Here is a 22,909-nt window from a genome sequence, read left to right as displayed (position 1 = left end):
TTTTAAACTAAGAAATTTAGAATTCTTTTATAAAACAGTAATTCTAACATTTTAGCTTCTTTATTATACAATATCATCCTAACTTGGACTTGAAAAGACCAATGCTATTTCTACTGTGATTCAGACCAGATCTCACTAACAATCACTTTTGGTTGATGATTTTTACTTTAGGTAATGACTCACCCTCTCTCCCAAAGCATAACTCTGCTGTACCAAGGAAGCTGTCTAAACAGTGTGGCTACAAGAGGCTCCAGAATAGAAATGGAATATGTGAAAGAAACCAGCTCTCTAGTTGTCAACGATTCATCTGGACTAATAAAACCCAAAAATGTTTGTGTATCTTCTTCCATCTTTCCATACCATTTACCTTCTTTTCAGTACTTCTACAATTTCTCTAATCTCTTATTTATTTTTTAATCCTTAAAGCAATTTTTGAATGCTCATTTTACACTGAATGAAAGTATTAAGAGAAAACAAAATATACTTCATCATTTAAAAAATGACTATAATTGCTAACAAATGTTTGTTAAATGACATTAAGTATATAGTAAATGATTAGGGCAATCAAGTAAGTATAAAATACTACTTAGACAAATGTAAATGAGAAATATATATTTCAGTAAAAAAGAAACAGGGCTGGTAGAGCAAATTCACATTGGAGTAAATAATTTTACTCCATCATAAGATCACAATGATTACTTTCTGTTTTTGGTGGAATCCCAATGTTATTGAAAAAACAAAACAAAACAACATTTGCCTTTGGCACTTAATACAGAACCCATAACTAGTATACATATTTAATATTAACAAAAACACTTGAGGACGTAAGGAACACAACTGACACAGTGTTATTTATCTCCAATGGGTATTTGCATGAACTCACCACTGCTACCATTTCTGCTGCTGTTCCTCTTGAACATCTGATTATAGGGACAGCACCTATTTGAATAACAGACGTTAGCAATGATTTCAGCTCTGAATTATAATACTTATAAAATACACTGGCATCAAATAATATATAAAAGATGTGTAAAAGGCTATACACATGTAAGGATTTATAATTTTGAGAGGAAATGGACTTTCTCATAATGAAGACAACATCAGAGAGTCAGAAAAAGATGATCTTTATATTGTAGGGGCCAATCAGTGTGACCCTATCTTTTCAATGGACTAACTAAATCAGCACTTTGATACCCTATAGGCAGTTTCAAAAAAATTTATTCTCTACCCACTGGGTTCACTTTAATACTTGACTGAAAAGAGTTTAATAGTTTGGTTGTTATTTTTTTGTATTACAAATTAGTCTTTTTAAAAAATACTAATTAAAAAGATGGTAGAAAACACACTTTGCATAATGTATTAATACAATGCTCCTAAAAGTTGGCTTCAATTTATTATCAAACCAACTCATTTTAGACTTCTTAATTTCTATTATTCCAAGTTTTACAGAAGGCTGAAATCCTAAAATGACCAAAAAAATCAAATTGCAAAATCTCATAAAACAAACTAAGAACACTGTAATATTTATATGCTGAAATTTTTTGCATTTTAGATTCTATACAAAGAATGCTCAGCCAATTGTGAAAGTAAAAACATGAGATATTAGTACATTTTTTTAAAACTTTGCTTTCTTCTGATGGCAAGCTATTTTTATGTCTGTCCTAAGAAAATTCAATATTAGAAATAAAGTTAATACTCTTGATTCCAGCATTCCAAAATACTCTCCATTAAGAATTAGATAGGAATGCTTTCAGATTATAGTCTACATATTTTTAAAATAAGTATGTGTGTGTGACATGTATATAGGATATTTTATATACTGTCCTTAAATTGACTTTTTTTCACTTAATTTATTATTGATATCTTCTATGTCAGGTTGGCAGTAATTTCAATTTTTCCTTTGAGAAAGATCACTTTCTAATTTTCTACATAATAAATGTGGCTCTAACACTTCAGTGACCTGCATACTTTCTATTTCAATCTATCCTCACTTTGAAAATACAGTTATCATCAACTGAAAATAATCTTAATGTCCACAATAACTCTAGCAATCAGTGAAATTCTGGAAAATATGTGTGACAGCAAAAACAGAAAGATTAACTATGTCTGTTTAATGACAAAAAGTGGTATGCATGTGTGTTCTTTAAAAAACAAAACCCACAACAATCCCATTTGAAGGTACTGAGAACAATCGACAGCAAGTAGAAAGTGGAGGAGGGTAAAACTCTGTAAAGAAAAATGCTTAAAAACCAAGAGAGACTTTTAACCAGCTTTCCTCCTGAGGGTACTTTTCAGTTTACATGGCACACAGGAGAAAGAGCTCAAGCAGAAAACGGAAAACTCACTGAGCTGGGGAACCAAAGCCTGGAGTTTAGGGCTGGAAATTAAAGATAAAAAAATCACAGAAAGGAGAAGCCCCAAAATCTGTATGCAAATTCTTATCAAACTTTTGTCTGTATGTTATGCATCTATCTCTCAATTTTCTCATTTCTGAAATGGAGACAAATTTTATTAACCTAGTGCGAGAATCATTTTAGCTGAAAGGTTTTCAGTGTCTGCAAAATTAGAATTAAAATCGCAATTAGAAGGTTTCTATAAAGATCCATTCTGGTTTTTTTCTTTTTGTTGGAGTATAGTTGCTTTACAATGTTGTGTTAGTTTCTGCTGTACAGCAAAGTGCATCAGATATATGCACATATAGCTACTCTTTTTTTAGATTTCTTTCCCATTTAGGTCACCACAGGTCATTAAGTAGAGTTCACTGTGCTATACAGTAGGTTCTCATTAGTTATGTATTTTATACATAGTGTGTGTATGTGTATGTGTGTGTATGTTTATATATGTCAATCCCAATCTCCCAACTCACCCCCTTTCTCCTATCTTGGTAACCATAAACTTATTCTCTACATCTGTGACTCTTATTTCTGCTTTGCAAATAAGTTAATCTGTACCATTTTTCTAGATTTCACATGTAAGCAATATTCAGATCCATTATTAGTGAAGAATAAAGTCATATAGTAGATATCAAACACAGTGTAGCTATAAGTAACTTGAGATATTCCAAAGAAATGTTTAAAGTCAAGAATACATAAGATTAGTAGGTTATACAAATTCAGTGTTTTCTGGAGCCTTAGGAATTTGCTTTAATGGTTAAAAGGCATGTATCTAATCAGAAGAGTATCTGAAATTTTTCAAAATGATATATTAAAAGAAAACTTAACAGGCACACAGGTGAAGCCACCAGCAAACCAATGTATCAGAAAGTCACAATTACCAAAGATGTCTTAAGGCAACAACTCAAGAGAGCTGCTAAGTTCTTTTAATAATTTGATCGACATCAAATTATTAAAATAATTGTGGTTTTAATAAAGTATGGAATGTATGTTTTATCCCAACTCTGGAGAGGGCCTATACAGATCCAAACAGATCATAAGAGATCACATTACAGCGAAACAGGTTAAAATGAGTTGTTAAATAATTTGTTTACTTTGGAGAAAGAAAGATTTGAAAACTTACCCAGTGTAACAAAAAAACAAAAGAGGCTGTCGACAATAGTGTCCATAACAGTTTCCATTTCCGTGTCTGTGATATCTGGTCTGTTAATGGCTAAAACGACAAAGGTAAAAGAGAAAAAAGTTGGAATTTATCCCTTATTTTTACTAAACTCTAAAGATTATTACTAAGCACATATCAGTAGGCAGTTTTACAATCTTTGCAATCTTCAAACAAGTAAAACCTTTTTTGTTTTAAATTTTAAGTGAACAAATATCCACTAAAAATTATAATACCTCAAAAAAAACCCCTCAATATCGGTAGTAGTAATAAGTGGTATTGTATTTTTTTATTAGTATCTAATAGTATCTAATACTAATATCTAATACTAATAAGTATCTAATAAATATCTCATTAGTATCTAATAGTATCTAATTAGTATTCTAATAGTATCGTATTAGAGTACTAATAAGAAAAAAGAAAAAAGTACCACATATATTACACAAAATTTTTGCCAGAGCAAACAGGAAAATAAATATTGTATTCCTTAATTTTATTCACAAATGTTAGATGACCTCAAGAAACTACAGATTTTATTATCTAATACTGCTAGAAAAGGCCAATGGAAATCAATTATGGCAAGATCAACATCACGTATATTTTCTTTGTCTTGTAACAAATTGTATGAATTTCTTTTCTGATGTACTACTGTACTTAAGTGGTTCTCAAACTTTAGCGAGTATAAGAATCACTCTAAGAATATGAGAGAAGAGAAAGAAGTTTCTTTGTAAGTTATTAAAGATTCTTAAGTCCTTACCTTCAGGGATTCAATTGAATAGATTTGGGATAATTCTAGGAAATCTGCAATTTTGACAAACACCTCAGGATTCCTGGGACTACACATTTTTTCTTTTTTGTCCCATTTCTGTCTTGGAACTTTAACAGCCAACATTTCAAATGTTTTTAAAAGGATAGAATAACGGTCCCTAGCCAGGAGGGATGGAGAAGGAAATGGCAACCGACTCCAGTGTTCTTGCCTGGAGAATCCCAGGGACGGGAGAGCCTGGTGGGCTGACGTCTATGGGGTCGCACAGAGTCGGAAATGACTTAAGCGACTTAGCAGCAGCAGCCAGGAGGGAAGAATAAAGAAAGAGATGGCAAGTCTACTCACTAGACAGACAACCAGAGACTTTGCTGTCCTGACTACTTTACTACGCCATGGTTTCCACATCTGAAAAACAGTTTGCCATGGCTACACTTTATGAAACATCACTGTGAAGACTTTCCTTGACAGTCAAAGACCTTGCCTTATATATCTTCCCCACTCTCTGAGTTTGCAGGCCCAATGTCTGACAAGTAGATGCTCAGTAATTATTTGTCAAATGACTGACTGGACTAAAATATTATTTATATACTATTTTTAGGTTCCGAGCAACCTGAATGTGGAAACAAATATAAAATTTAGTATGACCTGTGATCAGCATGAGAGGAAACATTAATCCAATTGGACATATCAAAGCATTCAAAGAAAGTATGGTACGTGCAGAGAACATAAAAATTAAAAAAGACTTTATAATTCAGATGAGGAAACATACTGCTATTGAGTACTGCAGGCTGCCATCCATTCAAATCAGATGACAGAAATGGCATAACGTGAATTATATAAATTCAAGGCACACCAACCCAGTGTAAACAAAAAAGCAAAAGAGGCTGGCAACTATAGTGGCCACAACAGTTTCTATTTCTGACACCTGGTCTGTTAATGGCTAAAACAACACAGGGAAAGGAGAAAAAAGTGACCAGGATTTTATCCCTTATTTTTACTAAACTCTTAAAATTAATCACTGGTTCAGGTAAAAATTGGTAGGAAACCTCCAGTCTTCACGTCTTATACCCTAGTCCCACACCTCTGAAACAACTGACCTCAACAGTCAAAGCACTGTCCATCACTAAGTTCAACTCACTGTCAACAGCTACTTGGTTTGTCTGAGACATTAGCCTAAGTCTAACTGAGGTGGTAACACTGCATCCTTTGTTGAATAAATTCCTAATCCACAAAAAACAGGTGATGCAGACTCAATCCATGGTATCAATATACTTGATTTATGTTAGGAACAATCTGTTTAAAATAACTACTTAAAGCACCTGTAATGTTTCAGCGGATTTGGCACAAAACTACATAATGATTAAGAAAGAGCACTAACTCTGAGTGATTGCCTGGGTGTAGTAACCTGGTTTTGCCATTTCCTTATTAAGCTTCTTCATATCTATGCCTCAGTTTTTTTCATCTAGAAAATAGAAATAATATTAATATACAACTTCATTAAGTTATTCTGAGGAGTACATGAGCTTATATTGTAGAGAGCGTAGAGAATGATCTATCACTACCATTATAATTATACTACTGAAATCTGAACAATTAACCATGTGATTATACTTTAAAATTAATAAATTTATACTTTAAATTCAGTAATACTTTCATACGTGATTTTTTAAGTTGACAGATATAAGAATACATTTATAAGCGTGAATGTTTAATGAATTTAGACTCACTATAAATTTAACTATTTTAAATAATTATTTAAATATTTGGGCAGATTTTGTTTGTTAGATTTATAAAGTTGCCTGGTCTGGTACCTGAAGAACTTAAAACTACTCATCCATAAAAAAAATCATGAAATTTTGCTATTTGCAGCAACACAGATGGACCTGGAGGGTACTATGCTAAATGAAATAAGTCAGACAGAAAGACAAATACTGCATGACATCACTGACATGTGAAATCTAAAAAACACAACAAACTAGTTATATAACAAAAAAGAAGCAGACTCACAGCTACAGATAGCAAACAAATGGTTACCAGCGGGGAGAGGGAAGGGGGGAACCTAGGGTTAGGGATTAATAGGTACAAATTATTATAAGTCAAGATAAAATAAGCTATGAGGATATACTATACAATACAGGGAATATAGCCAATATTTTATACAAACTATAAATGGAATATAATCTTTAAAAATTGTGAGGCATTATACACCTGTAACATATAATATTGTAAATCGACTATACATCAATTAAAAAATATTTAAAATTTAATATGCTGAATTTACAAGTGCAATTTAAAGTGTTTAAAGGAATGTAACAAATTAAATTTGCTGACTAAGTCTGTTAAATGAGACTAGAATTTAGTTGGTTCAACCTGAGCCAATTGATCAAAGAATTAAGAAAAGGTCCTTGTTTTCACAAAGCCATATTTGTAAATTTTGTAACAATATTTACAATTTTAGCTTAAAGGTTGAAGGGAAACTAGTTTTAAACTTAGCAACTTGAGTAGTTAATTAAGTTAAAGGTCAGTAAAACGTAAATAGATGTCTATAAATAACTACAGTACTGTCAAAAATCTCTTACATGGACAATTCAGCAAATATTTACACCCATTTGGAGATGTTGCTTAATTTCAACAAGAAGGTATGCTATGGAGCGAGGTAAAACCAAAAGATTCATGTTCTCTCATCTTTGGAGTTTACCACCTGGTTCCCTGTTATACGATAGGATACAACTGGCATTTTGAGCAGAACAATTTTCTGTGTGAGTATGGCTGAAACACTGCAGAACACCTAGCATCGCAAGTCCCTGCTCACTAAATGCTAGTAGTAATTATGACAATCAAAACTGTCCTTACACATTTCCAAATGCCACCATGGGAAGGACATAATCCCTGTGTTAGTACCCCTTAAACGCTAGTCATCCCCAAACATCTCAATCCTTAAGTACCAAATTAATGATTTCAATGAATTGGCTAATCACATCCTCTATATGCTGTAATTGTCCTTAAAATGTCTGACACAACTAATCAACAGGCACAAAGCAAGATGAGTAAGTTCTAGAGAGTTGCCATACAACACTGTACCAAAGTCAACAATACTGTATTGTATACTTAACAAATGTTAAGAAGGTAGATCTCACAGTAAGTGTTTTTACAAAGAAAAAAAATCAACACACAATAAAATGTGGTATGGATGTTGTGTGTGTATGTGTGTGCATGTGTTAATTTTAATCTACATCCAAGAAATGGTCAGTTTATCAAAACTGGGAATACAAACTTCAGAGAGGATTAGATAGCATTTGATCAAATACCAGTACTCAATCCTACTACTGCATGAACAGGGCTTCCCTGGTGGCTCAGATGGTAAAGAATTTGCCTGTAATGCGGGCGACACCTGGATTCGATCCCTGGGTTGGGAAGATCCCCTGGAGGAGATCTTCCTCCTCCAGGAGGAGGCAACTCACTCCAGAATTCTTGCCTAGAGAATTCCCATGGATAGAGGAGCCTGGCGGGCTTCAGTCCATGGGGTCGCAAAGAGTCAGACATGACTGAGCAACTATGCACAGCATAGCACAACAACCTCTACTTGAAAATGGTACTTATACATCATTTCATAATAGGACTTCAGTAGCTGCTGACTCTGTTGTCTGACCTTGACAATATAATCAACCTTTGCTGAGCACTTACAATAATGTCAGTAACTTTTCCAGGCATTTAACATACAAGAATGCATTTAACTCCCACAAAAACTCTGAGGTAGATAGTATTATTATTCCTGTTTTACAGACTTGGAAACTATTGCACAGAGAAGCAAAGTAAACTTGTTCTTTTTCAGAGATCAAAGTACTAAAAGATTAACTGAATCCTACTGCTAAAATACTATCTTACTTGCCATGAGTGAAATATTCATGCAATTTGCTGTGGGGTACCTAAAATGTCAGATAATTTGTGCTTCACTGAGCTTTACTAAACAGATTTAGTAAATGTTGTTTATATGTGACAGAATTCAGTCTGAGACTTGTTTTCTTTACGTGCTGTAAACAAAGCTGGTTTTGGAGTGTGCTAAACATGTTCACTGTTTTTTTCTTTTACAGTACACTGTTCATTTTGTTAACAATGAATTACAATATTCTTATTTTTACATACCACGATATGAAACAAGCTCCTTATTCTGATTACATAATACAAACATGTCATCTTCCAAAGTAATAAAATTGAGATACTGATCAAAAACCTAGAAACAAAAGAAAAGGTTTTCAAATCAATTTTATACTATTGAATACACATTTAATTTGATTTAATCTACCAATGGTAAAATTAAAAAAATTTTAATTATATTCAATAACTAAAAATTATACCATTTGCAGATTGCCTAACTGGGCAAAAATGAGAAGTTAACATTAAAAAACAATTAAGAAAACAAGACTAGGCAATAAATTTTCAAGGACAGTAGCATTTTCAGAAAGTAGAATATATAAAACTTTTTAAAAAATTGTGGTGGGAATAGGAATAGATATCAATTTGAAGAGAAACAATTTTAACTTTTATATTCATTTTAATCACACTTTCCTAAGAAAGTCATAGTAACTGGTTTTACATTGTGATCTGTTTTTACAGAAGTACAAATCAGGAGAAAAACTAAGAAAACTATTTGAGATATGTTAAATATAGTTAAATAAAAGACTGTACCTATCATTTCATGTGACACTAATGATAAATTTTAGAACAGAAAGAATAATAAGACATAAACCTCAAGAACTAATCAGAAGTAGTAGTGGACTAAGAATGAAAAATCTGTTAAAGAAATGGGAATTAAAAGCATGGTTCTTTAGTCTTTTATTTGCCCTACATCATTTTGCAGAATTTTCAGCTATACCTTGTCCAAATTCAAGAAATAAAAGGGCAAAACAGGGCTACAACCAAAAAACAAAACAAAACCAAACCAGGGGTACAACCAAGAATATATAGATTTATTTACAATTGAGCTGAACATGACAAAAAATCACTATGATATAGAATTGCTGGCCTGTTGTGAATTCTTTCTTATAACATGCAATTCAGCCTCCTTGGATACTCTCTCCTAACTAAAAAAATATGTGAAGATAGTATGGTGACTATAGTGTGGCTCAGTGGTAAAAAATCTGCCTGCCAATGCAGGAGACACAGGTTCATTCCCTGGGTCGGGAAGATCTCCTGGAAGAAAATGGTAACCCACTCCAGTATTCTTGCCTGGGAAATCCCGCAGACTGAGGAGCCTCACGGACAACAGTCCACAGCATTGCAAAGAGTTAGACATAACAGTGACTATACAACAACAGCAACACAGTGATTATATATAAAACAGTGTCAAAACAGTCTGAGTATAACTTATGACAACACAACTGTCAAACTGTTTCTAAGCTGAGCTAAAAAGATTATACAAATCCCAGCCTAAAACAAAAAATGATTCAGCTTTTTACTTTTGTCTTTCAAATTAATCAATCAATAAGTTCCTTTAGTTTGGTTTATTTTGCCTAGTCCAAGTTGAAGATAATTTACATTATCAAAACTCTTTCGAGAAGTATTTTGAGTCTATTTCTTAGGTTGCTCTGATCTTTTGAAATGAGACGCCTATGCTGATCTATAGGTTTCAGATTATTACTTAAATTTACATTAACAAAATGTCAGCCAACCAAAATCTTACCTTGGCTACTTGTGTTATTGCACTAGCCGCTAATGCCGCATTTGCAATATCTTCCAGTTTACTTCTTGAAATAGCAGAAATAAAATTTAAATAATATGATTCATAGAGTTGATTTCGAAGATCCTATGAATACAATGAATACTTCATTCTTACAGGATAGTATAAAGGATGATGACAAATTAAAAATCTTTTAGCTGCAATAAGAGCAAGGTTTCTGAGGATAATATACATGTTCAAAAGACAGGTTACACAAAGCATAGAAAAAAAGTATCCCAGGAAAACAAATTTATAAAGAGGTGCTGGTTACTTGGTTACCAGATATAACTGAAACATATTTTAATAATTAAAGTTATATTATCAATAAAATCCTATTCATTAAAATAATGCACAAAACTGCTTTCACATAGCGTACCTATGTTCTTCTTAAAGGGTTTGCCTGGTGGCTCAGATGGTAAAGAATCTGTCTGTAATGCAGGAGACCTGGGTTCGGGATCCCTGGGTTGGGAATATTCCTTGGAGAAGGGAATGGCTACCTACTCCAGGATTTCTGCCTTCTTACATAGTTTAAATGCTTATTGTATGTGGCAGACATCACCTTCTACTGTTCTAGTCATGTGATGATTGTACACAGAAATGTTATCATTCTAACGATCAATTTTAGAAGTATTCCTTCGTGATCATCCAAAAATAGCATCATTTATAGTTATGTCAGTTCTGAAATCAAATTTACTTATCTTCTTAAACTCATATTTAAATATGTATATGGTTTCAAATCTAGTATAGGGTCAATTTTAACAGGCACCACTGTTTTCCATAGTACTAAGGAAGAATTAATGCTGCCAATAAAATTCTAAAACACACCATCAATTTTAAGATACATATGATTTTTGAAAATGCTGAAATATGAAAAGCAAAGAGTCTGGTGCCTGTGTGTGGGAGGTAGCTGAGCAGAGCAGCATTTCAACGAAGACTGGAGATTGATTTAAAACTGAGAATTGAGAGAATGGATAAATAAGTAATTATACTGAGGAGATTGGGAGCCATGTTTCTTACTGTCAGAGAAAGAAATGATCAATTTATAAAGGGAGAAAGGAAAAGCCAGAATGAATCCTGTACTTCTGAACTGAATTATGAAGGCTGTCTATTTATCTAGAGAGAAAAGTAGGAAGATATAAAGCATTAAATATAGATACACATATATTTTTTAGCTCTTTCCATTGATAGGGCCTAAGAACTGTGACATTCTAGCAGCAATGATGTCATCACACCAGTTTCTCTTTTTTTTTGTTTTTAAAGTTCTATCGGTTTATTGCTATCAACCCATCTCCCTCCACCCTCATGCATGTGTGCTCACTCATGTAACCCCATGGACTGCAGCCTGCCAGCCTCCTCTCCGTCCATGGACTTTTTCAGGCAAGAATACTGGAGTGGGTTGCCATTTCCTTCTCCAGACAAACACCAATTTCTAAATAGCATTTTCCACAAAAAGCAACCAACAAATGGCTGATTCTTGGGCTGGGACAGAGAAGTATAAAATGAGACTGGTATATTTTATTATGTCAGAAAGTAATGAAATGATCAAAGAATGATGGAGACATTTCAAAAGAAGCTGAATAACAAAGCAGCATACAAGATCAATACATAAAAGTCAACTGGGTATCTATACACTTGCAGTGAGCAATCCTAAAAATGAAATTAAGAAAGTAATTCCAGGACTTCCTGGTGGTCCAGTAGTTAAGAATCCACCTTGCAATGCAGAGGATGTGGGTTTGATCCCTGGTTGGGGAACTAAGATCCCACATGCTGCAGAGCAACTAAGCCTGAGTGCCACAATTACTGAAGCCTGAGTTCTCTGCAGCCCACATGCCACAACTAGAGAGTCTGTGCATCGCAACAAAAGACCCCCATGATGCAACGATCTTGCATGCCTCAACTAAGACCCGACACAGCCAAAGAAAGAAAATTCCATTTACAATAGTATTAAAAAATACAAAGGAATAAATTTAGCGAAAGAAGTGAACACATACATTCTGCACACTACTAAGCATTATTAAAAGATCTAAGTAAATGGAAAGATATCCATGCTCATGGATCAGAATATTTAATACTGTTAAGATGGCAATACTCTCCAAATGATCTACAGAGTCAGTGAGATCCCTATCAGAATCCAGGCTGGTTTCTTTATAAAAATTGACAAGCTAATCCTAAAATTACCATGAAAATTCAAAGGACCCAGAAAAGGCAAAACAATCTTGAAAACAAAGTTGGAAGACTTAACTTCCCAATTTCAAAACCTGCTACAAAGTCTGACTAAAGACAGTGTGGTACTGGCATAAGGACAGACACAGAGATCAATGAAAAAGAACCAAGAGTCCAGAAATAAATCAGTTTATTTAATTAATTTCTGACCAAGCTGCCAAGACTGTTCATTGGGGAAAGAATAATCTCTTCAAAAATGAAGCTGGGAAAACTGGGAAATTACAGGCAAAAGAATGAAGTTGGACAACTATCTTACAGTATACATAAAAACTAACTCAAGAAGTATCAAAGACTTAAATATAAGAGTCAAAACAATAAAAATCTTCAAAGAAAACAGAGCCTTGGCAATTGTTTCTTAAATATGACACCATTGACAAACAACTTAAGAACAAATAAACTTAAAATTAAGTTTAAAGCCAAAGTAAAACTTTTTAATGCTCCACAGGATACTAAGAAAGTGAAAGGAAAACCCACAGGATGGGAGAAAATATCTGCAAATAATATACTTGATAAAGGTCTAGTATTCAAAATATATAAAGTACTTTAACAACTCAATAATAAAAAAATAACCCAATTAAATACTGGATAAGGACCATGAATAGACACTTTTCTAAAGATATAAACTGCCAATAAACACATGTAAAAATGTTTAATATAAATCATCAGGGAAATGCAAATCAAAACCACAGTGAGATACCATTTTACACTCACTAGAATGGCTATAATCAAATGTCAAATAATAAAAATTGATGGCAAGGGTCTGGAGAAAACTGGAACCCTCAAACACTGCTGGATGGAATAAAACGTGATGCAACCCCCCTTGGAAAATACTCTGGCAATTCCTCAAAAGGTTAACTGTGGTGTTATCATTTGATGCACCAGTTCCATTCCTAGGTGTTCACAGACACAGGGGAAATAAAAACAGAAACTTGTACACAAATGTTTACAGAAGCATTACTTATAACAGCCACAAGGTGGAAGCAACCCAGATGATAAATGGTTAAAATCCGGTATATCCAAATGACTGAATATTATTCAGCAATAAAAAGGAAAGAAGTACTGATACAACTACAGTATAGATGAATCTTGAAAACATTACACCAAGAGGAAGAAGCCAGATACAACAAACAATATACATGATTCTATTCATAACATGTAGAATGGACAAATGTACAGAAACAAACAGTACCTTAGGGTTGGGGGTTTAGAGTTGGGGATGTAATAGCTAAGGTGATGAAAATGTTCAATAATAGATTATTCCCCCTAGTAATTTCCCATCCATAGAGCCCCTCACCCTGCCCATCGGCTATCAATCCCCAATTGTCTTTGCTGTATTTGGAGTTGAGCTCAGTTCTGCACTAATGCCAGAGGCTCAAATAAAATCTGTCTTGCTGTTTTTTTAAAACAGGGTTAATTGTATGTTATGTGAATTATATTTCAATAAAGCTGTTTAAAAACAAGAAAAAAGGAAAGGACTGATAAACTGTACTTCTTCAAAAATTGGCATAACTGGAGTTTATGCAGGGTAAAAGAAAGCTGGGCATTACTAGCTATATAGGACACAAAATATGTGACCTTCACAAACAAACAGAAACTTGATTCAACAGTCAAAAGGTAAAGAGCTTGTGACTTATTGCAGACACTATTAGGTACCTATCTAGTATCTATTTCCCCTTCTCCCTTGCTAAAAGAAAAAAGATTTTATTTGGGGGTGACAATCAGATCAGATCAGTCGCTCAGTCGTGTCCGAGTCTTTGCGACCCCATGAATCACAGCACGCCAGGCCTCCCTGTCCATCACCAACTCCCGGAGTTCACCCAGACTCACATCCATCGAGTCAGTGATGCCATCCAGCCAGCTCATCCTCTGTCATCCCCTTCTCCTCCTGCCCCCAATCCCTCCCAGCATCAGAGTCTTTTCCAATGAGTCAACTCTTCGCATGAGGTGGCCAAAGTACTGGAGTTTCAGCTTTAGCATCATTCCTTCCAAAGAAATCCCAGGGCTGATCTCCTTCAGAATGGACTGGTTGGATCTCCTTGCAGTCCAAGGGACTCTCAAGAGTCTTCTCCAACACCACAGTTCAAAAGCATCAATTCTTCGGCGCTCAGCCTTCCTCACAGCCCAACTCTCACATCCATACATGACCACAGGAAAAACCATAGCTTTGACTAGACGAACCTTTGTTGGCAAAGGAATGTCTCTGCTTTTGAATATGCTATCTAGGTTGGTCATAACCTTCCTTCCAAGGAGTAAGTGTCTTTTAATTTCATGGCTGCAGTCACCATCTGCAGTGATTTTGGAGCCCAGAAAAATAAAGTCTGACCTGTTTCCACTGTTTCCCCATCTATTTCCCATGAAGTGGTGGGACCGGATGCCATGATCTTCGTTTTCTGAATGTTGAGCTTTAAGCCAACTTCTTCACTCTCCACTTTCACTTTCATCAAGAGGCTTTTGAGTTCCTCTTCACTTTCTGCCATAAGGGTGGTGTCATCTGCATATCTGAGGTTATTGATATTTCTCTGGGCAATCTTGATTCCAGTTTGTGTTTCTTCCAGTCCAGCGTTTCTCATGATGTATATAAGTTAAATAAACAGGGTGACAATATACAGCCTTGACGAACTCCTTTTCCTATTTGGAACCAGTCTGTTGTTCCATGTCCAGTTCTAACTGTTGCTTCCTGACCTGCATACAAATTTCTCAAGAGGCAGATCAGGTGGTCTGGTATTCCCATCTCTTTCAGAATTTTCCAGTTTATTGTGATCCACACAGTCAAAGGCTTTGGCAGAGTCAATAAAGCAGAAATAGATGTTTTTCTGGAACTCTCTTGCTTTTTCCGTGATCCAGCGGATGTTGGCAATTTGATCTCTGGTTCCTCTGCCTTTTCTAAAACCAGCTTGAACATCAGGAAGTTCACGGTTCACACACTGCTGAAGCCTGGCTTGGAGAATTTTGAGCATTACTTTACTAGCGTGTGAGATGAGTGCAATTGTGTGGTAGTTTGAGCATTCTTTGGCATTGCCTTTTTTTGGGATTGGAATGAAAACTGACCTTTTCCAGTCCTGTGGCCACTGCTGAGTTTTCCAAATTTACTAGCATATTGAGTGCAGCACTTTAACAGCATCATCTTTTAGGATTTGGAATAGCTCAACTGGATAGTTGAACTGGGGGTAACAATACACTCATCTAAAGCTTAACTTTTGTGACCTCCCCTGATGTTAATTCTATGCAATGAGACATAAACCGAAGTCTTCTGGGAGTTTCTGGGAAAGCTTAGTTTTCTTGATTAACATCAACAGTCAGGGCTATCATAGTCCATTTCTCCCTCCTTCTTGCCTATATCCCATAGATGTCATATCTAAAATTGCAGCTACCACCTTGTATACGTGAAGCGACAACCAAGACAATGGAAAATGACAAACTAAAGACGGTAGGTCAAAAAGATACCAGAGGCCTGAACCTTTGTCTAACAGAGCTGCCGTACCAACTTGGACCTCCTATTCTTAGAATTACATTCCTATTCTTAAACTAAAGCTAATATAGTTAGGTATTCTGTTTTTTAAGGCAAGAGTTATTCTCAATAAATATAATGCTTAATCAGTCAAAAATTTTTAAATCTTTCAGTCTACAGAATATTCAAAGATAATCTCAGAAATCAAAGTGAGAAATTGGGTAAGGAAATTTCTGATTTTTCACAATGGATATCTAGAAAATTTTTTTGAAAAAAAAAAAAAAGTTTCCACCTTCAAGAATCAAGAAAATAAGAACTCATATTACCTGACATATTCTGTCAATATTTTCTTCAGTTGGCATTACGAAGTACACTGCGGGAACATCTGGAATAGGATCTCGATCAGAGTGCAAAAGCCTGTAAGACGTAAAGAATATAAAATTTACTTTCTTAGTCACTTATCTAAAAAGATAGTTAAAAACACTACTTCTCAAACTAGAAGTTTACCAGTTCAAGGACAGTGACCGTACTCTAAAAGCTCTTACTGCAATTAATCATTTAACCCAGCTTTCTTCTCGTATCAATGTTAATATTATTTATTAGTAAGATCCTAATCTCAGTTTTAATTTCTTCTACTCCAATCACTTTACTTCTAATACCTCTTATGGTCAGAGTCTCTTCAACCAATATTCCCTCTGAATGAGAACTAATGCACATTCAAAATCAATTTTATTCCCATTTTTCATAGAAATATGGTGGGAGGAGGTAAGTGGGAGGAAACTGCTATTCTCTAAGAAAGGGAAAACAGAAAGCTGGAACTGTCTTTAGAATCTTTAGAAGCGATGAAAAATTTAGCTATAAATAAAATCAAATATATTTTTTAAATGGAAGATATATGAACGCTTCCTTAAATCTTTAAGACAATATATATCATTCTATTTATTGCTTCATGAAAATGCATAAGAGATCAGCTAAGCATCTCATAGACTGTACAACTTGATAGCTTTTTCTTTTACAATTCAGGGAGTATAGTCATTCAAATATCCCAATAGCAAATGAATGACAAAATGTCTTTATTCACCGCTATAAGATTTTACCATGTTTTTATCAGGAAAAAAGAGAAATATTCTATTTCTACAATATTCCAGTCATGCTTCTGTAAGCAATATCCCATATACAATCTTCTACATATATCCTTTTATATATACAAATATTTCACTCATCCTTCTGTGAAGAAGAGAGTGAAAGAGGCCCATGCTGCCAGTGAGTCCACAGTCAGTAACTTCTTTCCATATGTCTGGCTGCTGCTAACATCAAAAGGATTATAATGTGCTGGCAGCCACTGGTTGCTGTTGCCTTACACTGACTGTCTAACTATCTAAAAGGCTACAACCACCTTTTCATGATCTGGAAACCTGTATTGTTTTCTACAAATCAGCTTCAACCAACTTGCAGATTATTTACAGTAACTGATGAAACATTCTCCAGCAAAAAAGGAAGAACAGTCAGACACAGGGTGCATAGCAATTTACCAGAGTAGCTATATATTAATAATCTTTTCATATTCTCATGTCAGTAGCAACATGTATGCAGCAAGAACATACAACTCTCAACTGGCAGAATATCTTGTTACTCTTTAAAAGTACTCAGGCTTCGTTTTTGTTAGTCACTGTTTCTGAGCCACTATGGTTCAGCAGACAAACAGTCCAGCATAATGGTCAAGCAATCTGTCCACAACTCTGCAATTAATTACCTATACAATTATGGGACAATCACTCAAACTCTACAAACTTTAGTCTTTTCATTTGTAAAATAAAATAAAATAAAAATTCATTTGCTGCCTTAAACAGTAAGGCAGCAAAAATAACCAATGCTTAAAACACACCATCATTTTCAAGGATGGCATAAACCTTAACTTCAGTTCAGGTCATAAGCATTACAAATCACCAACAATAGATCCGTATTTTAAGTCTGACATAAAAATGAAAGGAAAAATCTGTCAAATATTATATTTCATCAAACCTAAGGTGCTATCAATTTTAAAATATATTAAACTGACAGAAAAATGGTGCCCATTAAACTATGCCATGGCATTAATAAGATAGACTCTAATTTCATAAATATTAAAAACTAAAATGATTTTTTAGAATTAATGTAATGGTCTTATTAATTTACAACAAATATTTAATATAAAACTGGAGAATTTAAGACTTTAACCAGATTCTGATACATTACTCACTGGAAATCTAAATCACATTCCCAATAAGAGCATGTTATAATTCAACATATTAGAATATCACAGAATGAAAACTGATAATGTCCTAAAAAAACAAAAAGCAAATAGGTTACAATGCCATAAAATTGGACTCCTTCAGTACATAAAAGTATTAGTAGCTATTCAAGAATATAGTCCTCTCTAAATGTCCAGTAGGCTAAGTATGCAAAATAACGCAATTTATTTGCTTTACCAGTCATATCATAAGGAATGTAATCAAATAAATTCAGTGGTTAAGAAGACAACATAGAAAGTCCCTCTGGAGATTGACTGTCATTATTTTCCAGTTACTTAAGTTTTTCAAATTAAAGATATACCAATTTAGATATTCCTCTTTTAAAAAAGTGTATTTTTCTTATCCCTCACTGAAATAAATGAACTATAGTTTTACTTGATAACTGTATTTATTTTATTTTCATATATGACCACTTTGACAGCCAAATAACATAGTGAGGCTAAGTATTAGTGTAACTACAAAGAATAATAAACAGAAAGCTCTACCTGTCATCAGACATCATAAAATTTTTTACAACTGAATCATTGCTCATCTTTGAAAGGGAGGAAAGTAAATCCAATTAGGAATTTGGGGTGATTCTTTGAAATTAAAAATATGTTTTCTATTTCTTTTTACCTAAAATAATGTGACAATACAGATCAAGAATAGGAACAGGTAAAACTACAATTACAAACATTAAAAATAAGTCCTATATATGACATAAATACGGGACCCATTTAGAGAGAGAAAATACAAGCATCAAGCAAGGCTGATATTCCTGCTACTATTAATAATCACAATTATTGAAATGTCCTTATAAAAAGAGTATTTCAATTAAAGGAATAAAAAAATTTCAAAGCTGAAAGAGACCTTCAGACAACCAGTTCCTTTCCTTTACATAAGAGAGCAAACCAATCTGTAGGAAAAGACGAAAAAGAGAAAATTTAAATTCTCAGACTGAGGATTATTTTTTCCTTTGGAAATAAAAGGTTTAATAAGAGAAGATAAGAGGGAAAAATGCTGTTTTCTATATACAAGTACTATAAGCTAACATTATTTTCTTAATAAACACCCCTAGTAATTTGATTTCAGGGTGGCTAATATTTTTTAACAATATATTTGAAAACAAATGCCATTTCTAGAAATATGTTAAAACTCACAGATGCAGAGTGATTCCCATGTCTCTCAGCTCCTTCACAGATAGCAAAGGGGAGATGATATCTTGGCCAAATCTGTCATAAATGAGCACCTAGTTAAAAGAAAAAGAGTCACATGTTTCTAAAATATAATTATCAATAAACAGTCAATAGAGAACCCAATATTAAGATACTGTTGAAGTACATTTTATTTTGTTTTATTTTTGCCACACTGGACTGTCAGTTCCCCAACCAGGGATTGAATCTGAGACCCCTGCAGTGGGAGCACAGAGTCTTAACCACTGGACCACCAGGGAAGTCTGAGTACATTTTATTTTAATATACTGAATTCTTATACTTACCTCAATTTAGTATTTTTCACAATTATTTACCAAAATGTCCACTTACCTAGTAATTCATTCTTTAGAAGTGTTATTACTCTGGTTAAGGTAAATTATTATGTAAATTCTTCTTATAAAATACTTTTTTCTAGGTTAAAAGACACACTGAAGACTATAAGATACTAGAGACTATAGTAAGATATAGCTTATTATATCTTAAGCTATAATAAAGGACTTTGAACATACAGTAAACTCAGATACACTCCCCTATCCAGTTCACACATATCCTTTCTAAAGACAGAAGTAAAAATCAGTCTTCCCTTGTGGCTCAGCTGGTAAAGAATCGGCATGCAACGCGGGAGACCTGGGTTCGATCCCTGGGTTGGGAAGATCCCCTGGAGAAGAGAAAGGCTACCCATTCCAGTATTCTGGTCTGGAGAATTCCATGGACTGTATTGTCCATGGGGTCGCAAAGAGTCGGACACAACTGAGTGACTCTCACCTTCAAACAGTAGTCACTCTCAAAACTAATGCTTAATAAGTTCAAAGACTATTTATAAAAATCCTCCTGCTCTAGTTACAAAAGGTTGGATGTTGCAGAATTCAAATTCTTCTTTACATCTCAATACCATATTATTAATCTTGTGATAAGAGAAGTGATGGGTAGGGAAAGAATTTGACACGAATCTGAATGAACCCCATAAATTCTCAAGTTATTTAATTCATATGCTCAATATAGGCACTCAGAGAAGGCAATGGCAACCCACTCTAGTACTCTTGCCTGGAAAATCCCATGGACGGAGGAGCCTGGTAGGCTTCAGACCATGGGGTCGCGAAGAGTCGGACAGGACTGAGTGACTTCACTTTCACTTTCACGCATTGGAGAAGGCAATGACAACCCACTCCAGTGTTCTTGCCTGGAGAATCCCAGGGACAGGGGAGCCTGGTGGCTGCCGTCTATGGGGTCGCACAGAGTCAGACACAACTGAAGCGACTTAGCAGCAGCAGTAGCAGCAGCAGTATAGGCACTAGAAATAATAAGTATTGCAAAGGGCAATAGGAAGGTGACCGCAAATAAACAGGAAGGAAGAGGAAAATGAGGGACCCTGCTAAAGCTTAAACTGTAAATTCAATATAGATGATTTTAATCACCTTTATTAGCATTAACCCAAAGGACTTACAGGGGCTCATAAAAGTTTTCAAAATACTCCAAACTAACCAAGGTGCTGCTAAATTGCTTCACTCGTGTCCAACTCTGTGCGACCCCATAGACGGCAGCCCACCAGGCTCCCCCGTCCCTGGGATTCCCTGGGATTCAACTAACCAAGTTGATTTGCTCTTAATTCGTAGAAAGAGAGAAATATAAAGTGGCTATAATCGAATAAAGTTTAAACCAAATCAACTGCATTATAATCTCTTTGAAGAACAAGATGGAATTAACAGATACAAACTATTAATAGTATACATAAAACCGATACACAACAAGCATTTACCATATAACACAGGGACCTACATTCAATATCTTGTAATAACCTATAATGGAAAATTTGAAAGAAATCTCTGTATATAACAGAATCACTTTCTTGTACCCCTGAGATTAACACAATATTGCAAATCAACTATGCTTCAATTAAAAAAAAAAAAAAGATTCACATTAAGCCATGTTAAATAAAAGCAAAATATTCACACATTACAACTAAAATGTATTACTCTTTGTATTATAAGAATCTCCTCCATCACTTTATTGGTATAAGGGCTGAGAGAAAGAATCTCCATTAAAATAAAAGTCTCTTACCTTCCAAACTGGTTCTCCAGTGCTATTTTTAACATGAGGCACATTAAAATTCAACATACGCTTCAAAGCCACTGGAAATGAAAACAGTCTTATTAAATATTACCAATGTCTGTGATTTCACTTTCCTCCCACATTTATTACTTATTACCTCAAAACAAAATGCACAAATCACTCTGGAAAAACTGATTAATCAAATGACTTTGTAAGACAGTTTGATCAACAGCTAAAAGGCATGTGTCTAGATTTTCTAACATGCGGTAAGCATCTGTTTCCATATGAACATGTGAAAAATGTTCAGGAAGAAGCCTTTTCCATGTCTCCTGATGATACCACACTACATTTTATATAGATGTAAAAAAAAAAAAATCATGTCAATCACAAACTTGCAGTGGCCTCAATAGATAAACTGGTGCTGTTGTCTGTTTATTGTATAGCTAAGGCAACGGCACCCCACTCCAGTACTCTCGCCTGGCAAATCCCATGGATGGAGGAGCCTGGTGGGCTGCAGTCCATGGGGTCGCTAAGAGTCGGACACGACTGAGCGACTTCACTTTCACTTTTCACTTTCATGCATTGGAGAAGAAAATGGCAACCCACTCCAGTGTTCTTGCCTGGAGAATTCCAGGGACAGGGGAGCCTGGTGGGCTGCTGTCTATGGGGTCGCACAGAGTTGGGCATGACTGAAGCGACTTAGCAGCAGCAAATGAATAGATTAAGATCAGTATTGATGGGCTTCCCTAGTAGCTCAGCAGTAAAGAATCTGCCTGCCAATGTAGGAGACATGGGTCTGAACTTTGGTCCAGGAAGATGCCGTATACCACAGAGCAAATAAGCTCATGCACTGTAACTACTGAGCCTGTGCTTTGAGACCTGGGGAACTGCCAACTATTGAGCTCACGTGCACCAAGTATTAAAGCTTGTGCACCCTAGGAGTCCGTGCTCTGTAACAAGAAAAGCCACCACAATGAGAAGCCACACACTGCAATGAAGAGCAACTCTCAATCTCTGCAACTAGAGAAAAGTCCATGCAGCAATCAAAAATACATATATACATTATTTTTAAAAAGATCAGTATTGCTAGAAATAAAAATCATCTATATTTAATTGGTTCAAAACCTTCATACAGTAGTTCTATTTTTTAGCTGTCCTGGAGTCATTCTATGGCAAGTTTATCCTGTCAGATCCACTAGTGAGACTTTCCTATAGATGTGGTAGGTAAACAATAAACCCTGATTAAAAAATATACAATTCTATAATCACAGAAAAATATACAATTCTATAATCACAGAAGTTACGCTCTACATGTTATAGCATTTTGTGGTTTTTATCGCTCTTCTGTTCATGATTTATAGCAGACTCAGTACTCTTTCTGGAAAATCCCATGGAAGGTGGAGCCTGGTAGGCTACAGTCCATGGAGTTGCGAAGAGTCGGACACAACTGAGTGACTTCACTTTCACTTCTCACTTTCATGTATTGGAGAAGGAAATGGCAACCCACTCCAGTGTTCTTGCCTGGAGAATCCCAGGGATGGGGGAGCCTGTTGGGCTGCCGTCTATGGGGTCATACAGAGTTGGTCACGACTGATGCGACTTAGCAGCAGCAGCAGCAATGTTTTCTAAGAAAAATAAAAATCTTTTTATACTTTTATGTCCCCTTCATGG

At 34.9% G+C, this 22,909-nt stretch overlaps 1 protein-coding gene across 2 annotated transcripts in view; it reads right to left on the bottom strand.

Moving 5' to 3' along the window:
- SCFD1 (sec1 family domain containing 1) overlaps nt 1-22,909 on the bottom strand; it is a 112,951-nt gene that overhangs the window by 83,703 nt on the left and 6,339 nt on the right. The window contains exons 2-8 of one of the 2 annotated variants that reach the window (XM_061394067.1): nt 21,248-21,318; nt 19,136-19,224; nt 16,032-16,122; nt 9,999-10,121; nt 8,462-8,549; nt 3,517-3,606; nt 884-939 (exon numbers count right to left, since the gene is read on the bottom strand). In XM_061394067.1, the coding sequence (XP_061250051.1) occupies nt 884-939; nt 3,517-3,606; nt 8,462-8,549; nt 9,999-10,121; nt 16,032-16,122; nt 19,136-19,224; nt 21,248-21,318 (608 nt within the window). The remainder of the gene's footprint in view (nt 1-883; nt 940-3,516; nt 3,607-8,461; nt 8,550-9,998; nt 10,122-16,031; nt 16,123-19,135; nt 19,225-21,247; nt 21,319-22,909) is intronic. The other variant, XM_061394068.1, reaches the window with a different exon arrangement.

Source organism: Bos javanicus, chromosome 21, assembly GCF_032452875.1.
Source record: "Bos javanicus breed banteng chromosome 21, ARS-OSU_banteng_1.0, whole genome shotgun sequence".
Lineage (NCBI taxonomy): Eukaryota > Metazoa > Chordata > Mammalia > Artiodactyla > Bovidae > Bos > Bos javanicus.
The sequence above is the reverse complement of the archived record's forward strand: the minus strand, read 5'-3'. Positions and strand labels throughout refer to the sequence as shown.